We start from the raw sequence: 4,445 nt of genomic DNA, 5'->3' as shown, positions 1-4,445 counted from the left end.
GGACCCTGTAGTATAAATATAATATAAATATAAGCGCAAAATATACGTCAGATTCAGTAAGAGTTAATGAATGGAAAATACAAATGTCAGATTTAACAATCGCCGACATTATTCTTTACAATCGCATATCCAGAACATAAATACAAACAAAATCATAAAATGCCATCGGTTTTTGCACTCTGCAAGTACTTTTTGACCCAAGGTTGATCGTAAGTGACTTCTCTCATGTTGTGTGGGTTCTTATGGTTCCTTATCTTCTTGGCAAACACACCCTAGAGAACCTTCGTAGAAGTCAGCTGTAGCAACTGCATAGAAGAAGACAAGGTCAGAAAATCTCAACATTTCATTTTCGGTTGTCCCGCTTAATCAAGGCTTAAAAACTTGGAAGCTCGCACTTTCCGATATCCTACTTAGAAATCTATCAATTTTTCCAATTTTTTAGCAAAGTGTATGGTATATTTCCGTACATTTCTTTGTCAACTTATACAGTTCCTAACCATGAAAGGAATTTCGGAATACTGAATTTACTTCCGCGGTGAAATAATTAATTTACAAAAAATATTATGTTCAGAGGCAAACAGTTCAGTTAAGAGGTTAAAACCACTCCGTCTAGTTAAATGGTTTATAGAACTGCTCAACACATCGTGCGTCCGATGAATTTCATCATTCGCGAAGAAACTTAATAACGGTGCATTTTTGTATTTAGAATAAATAAAGTCGGGTGAAAACTAGCTCTAGTCCTCATATAACTAACAAGCCTTATGGACTTGAAAGTGTTATGCCGGCTTTGAACTTTGCAAGATGCAAGCGTATGAAATGTTCGGCTTTGGTACTTGTTGATAATAATTCTGATTTTTCAAACCACTCTGAGAAGTATATTTTTTACTAAAACTTTTTTTGTTGGAAAAAAATACGAAGGTTTTGACTGGTCCTTCGATTCATCTAATGTGTTGTAATAATAAATTTTTTTTGGTATTCGGATTTAAAATAATTTTAAGCAGAAAAATATTCCTCACCGCCAGACATCTTTTATTACAATAAGTAAAATAGATGTTGCGGAAAAGAAAAATGTTTATCTAAGAAAACCTGTTTTGATCTCTTACCATAAGATCATACCGATTACTCAAAAACTATAAAGAATTCGATAACAAATTTCAATAGAATAAAACACAGTTTATTGTAAATGATTATTTTTATTTCAGATTTTATCAGTACAAACGTATATGTATATTTATATATGTAATAATTTTAACTACGATTTAACCAAAACCGATTTAATGATATTTCCATAAACTTAATCAAATGTCTTCCGAAATAACTTAGCGGTAAATGTTTGTTTTGCTTGTTTTTGTTTTTTTTTTTTTTGCTTTTTTGACTTGTTTTTAACACTGGCATTAACTAAAATAATTATAAGTAAAATATGTATATATATTTATATATATATATATGTACGGGTTATGTAAATATGTACAAAGACTTAACTTAATGGAATAAATTTAAGTGTAAAAGTGAAAATAGCCTAATTTAAAAAACTAATTCGAGCCATTTTCGTAAAATGTAAGCGTCATCAACAATTTTCGCAAGAAAGCGAAGAATTTCAAAGAAATTTCCCCCATTATCCCAACACAACAAAAACAACCAAGTGGTTTAATTCTACAGCAATGCCACGCCACCTTCCGATTTCGGTGTGTGCGCCTCCCACCAGTCCAGCACCTCGATGATATTCTCGTCAGGCAGCCCGCTTATCGCTTCGTTGGAATTTGTTGTTGCCGTCACATCGAGTAAGGCGTCCTGGTATTCCTTCTTAAAGGACATGTGCGCGGACTCATAGAAAGCGTTATCGGCGTCGGTGTCGTAGAATGATGGCAGGCCCGGTGTTGTGGGGGTTGTAGCACCGCTGGGCACAAACAACAATGTTGGCGATGTGCTTGCAGTTGTTGTTAGCTGTGTCGACGGTGTGACACTTGGCCGGCAACGTTCCAACGGTGGCGACATTGTGGACAAAGGCGCGTGGCTAAGTAATAAACGGTGTTGCAATTGCTGTTGTTGTTGTTGGAATACCATTGCACCGCCCGCGGACATGTGATTGGACGAAGACGCCGAATTGGAGGGGACAAAGTCGCTTAATGTATCATTGAATTCCTGTTTAATCGCGTGCGGCGAGGGCAGTGACAGCGTTGTAGGGGTTGCCAGTGCAACGGCAAACCGTTGGCGTTCGTTGGCCGTGCGGCACTCATTACCATCGACTTCATCGGCGGTGGCACTCGTTGTGGCACACGCCTGTAATAAAAGTGCATCATTATCGGCAGGTGATAAGTTGGACGACCCCTGCGTTGGTGTTTGCGGCTGATATTGTTGCTGATCTTGTTGCTGTTGTTGTTGATGTAATATTGTGCGCTGCGTTGGGGATGATTGCACCGGCGATCGCGATAATGTGCTGGCAACCGTCGCATTTACACACTCATCGACCAAGTTCCCAGCAGGCCGTTGTCGTTGTTGTAATGCGGCTGCCGCGCCTACTAGCGACGCGGCAGTTGCGGCAGGTGCAGCGTTAATTGACGTTGCAGACGATGGCGAAATATGCGGCGATGATGTTGTTGCCACAGGACTTAGGCAATTAGTGTCGATTAAGGTTTGAAAGGACTCATCATCGAGACTGGAGTTTGGCGGCGAATGCGGCGCATTGCCCATGAAGAGTGCGTCCGGCGTGAGCAGCTGATAGGTATTAGTGCCGGGTATGCGTATATACTGCATGCCGTTGATAGTCGTTAGACTCGGTAGTAGATCCATTTCGTAGGCATCTGCATCGGTTGCGCCGCTAAGGTCTGATTGTGAGATCGATTGATTATTGCCAAAATCGGTGCTATTCAAATATTCATCGACATCATAGTTGCTTAGCGAATCATCGAAATTGGTGTCATCCAGTGGTGGAGAGAGCGCATCGAATTCGTCTTTAATGAATGTGAAGCTCTCATCACTTGACGAACCGCCATGCAGAAGCGATAGGCCACGATCGCTACCGATGGGGAAGTCAAAGCCGAGTAGACGCTCCAAATTGCGTATATACTCGACAGCCATGCGCAACGTCTCCACCTTGCTGAGCTTCTTCACCGTGCCACGGCCATTGCCTTGCGCCTCAAAAGCCTTGGCCACCTCCTCGGGTATGCGTTCACGTAGTGCGGCAAAACCGTTATTCACTTGCTTAACGCGATTACGTTCGCGTGCATTGCGCCGTGCCACCGCCTGTGGTAGCGGTAAACCCTTGCGACCGGGTGTGCCCGCGGGTTTCTTCACACCAGGCGTATTCGGTTTTGGACGGTTTGCATTTGTGGCTGCCGATTTCGTGACCACGGCTTTGGTTGGCTTTTCACGCGCGTTTTCATCTTTATTCGCAAGTTTCGGACGCTTATTGGGCACCTTAGGCTTTTCCGTTTTGCCCTCAGTTGCTTTAGCGTCGTTCGTCTTTCCTTTGGTCGCCTCGCTGGCCGTGCGTTTGCGTCCTCCAGTCATTGCAGTGCTCAACGCGCCTGCATTATTCACGCTCGCGTACATGCCGAAATCTTTGATCTTCCGTACGATCGTGTTCACATTGCTGTTGTTGCTGATATTCAGCGCATTACCGCTACTCTCACTCAACACATTTTGCATGGTGATGCGACTGAAGGACTTGCCAAGGCTGATGGTGGTACGTCCACCGTTAGCGTTGTTGGGCGCATTCTCATCACCGGTGGGCGTAGTGGCACCGGCATTACCACCGCTCTTGCTATTGTTATTATTGTTGGTGCTCATCTTTAGGCCTTGCGGCATGTTGTAGCTGAGTATGCTCAGCGCCATACGCAAGCCGTGTGGGCGCCACTGATTGGGGAGCTGCTAATTAGCGCACGTGCCCACCTTTTTCAGCTGATGATGTTGCTTTGGGACACTGGACACTTGCCGCTTTTGTTATTGTAATGATATTTTGCACAAAAGCGATTTTCTAAAATTCAGTTTATTTATTTTCCCGCCACAACCAGCACGTTCACTGGCCCGTTTACGAATACACCGTTGCAGCACTGACGAATTTTCACAAAGTACACCGAATTTCGAATTTCTCGTTTGTCTACGCACAGTCGCTGTTCGCCGTTCGTTGCTAGAGAGGTGAGTGTCCTGATCCTGTTGGTAGGACAGCTGCGTTGCTTGTGTTGTCGCGTGCCCGATGTCTTGCAATGAAATGTCATGGGGCGTCGCTCGCAACAAACGTCCTACCTTGCCTTGCCACACCGCGCCACGCCACACACCGCAGCACACACAAAACACGGCATAGCAACGTCAGTTTGGGCAGCGCTGCTTTGCGGAGTTGAGCAGAATACAGGGCGAGTCGTCAGTCGAAAATGTTTAGCGTTGTATTCTATTCATCTATCCATCCACCAAAAAATGCAGGAAATGACTTCGGTGACTGTTGGTGT

The 4,445-nt window shown here is 43.9% G+C and overlaps 1 protein-coding gene across 1 annotated transcript; it reads right to left on the bottom strand.

Moving 5' to 3' along the window:
• Nucleotides 1–1,247: 1,247 nt before the first annotated feature.
• Nucleotides 1,248–4,225, bottom strand: LOC105234259 (achaete-scute complex protein T8). The gene has a single exon (XM_011216556.3). The coding sequence runs from the start codon at nucleotides 3,832–3,834 to the stop codon at nucleotides 1,654–1,656; it is 2,181 nt and encodes a 726-aa protein (XP_011214858.2). The 5' UTR covers nucleotides 3,835–4,225; the 3' UTR covers nucleotides 1,248–1,653.
• Nucleotides 4,226–4,445: the final 220 nt, after the last annotated feature.

Source organism: Bactrocera dorsalis, chromosome 4 (assembly GCF_023373825.1).
Source record: "Bactrocera dorsalis isolate Fly_Bdor chromosome 4, ASM2337382v1, whole genome shotgun sequence".
NCBI lineage: Eukaryota > Metazoa > Arthropoda > Insecta > Diptera > Tephritidae > Bactrocera > Bactrocera dorsalis.
Note: the sequence above shows the minus strand (reverse complement) of the source record. Positions and strands in the feature narration are given on the sequence as shown.

Bases quoted from the DNA above. Each gene is read 5' to 3' on its own strand.
- LOC105234259 (XM_011216556.3), bottom strand. From the start codon at position 3,834: ATGGCGCTGAGCATACTCAGCTACAACATGCCGCAAGGCCTAAAGATG.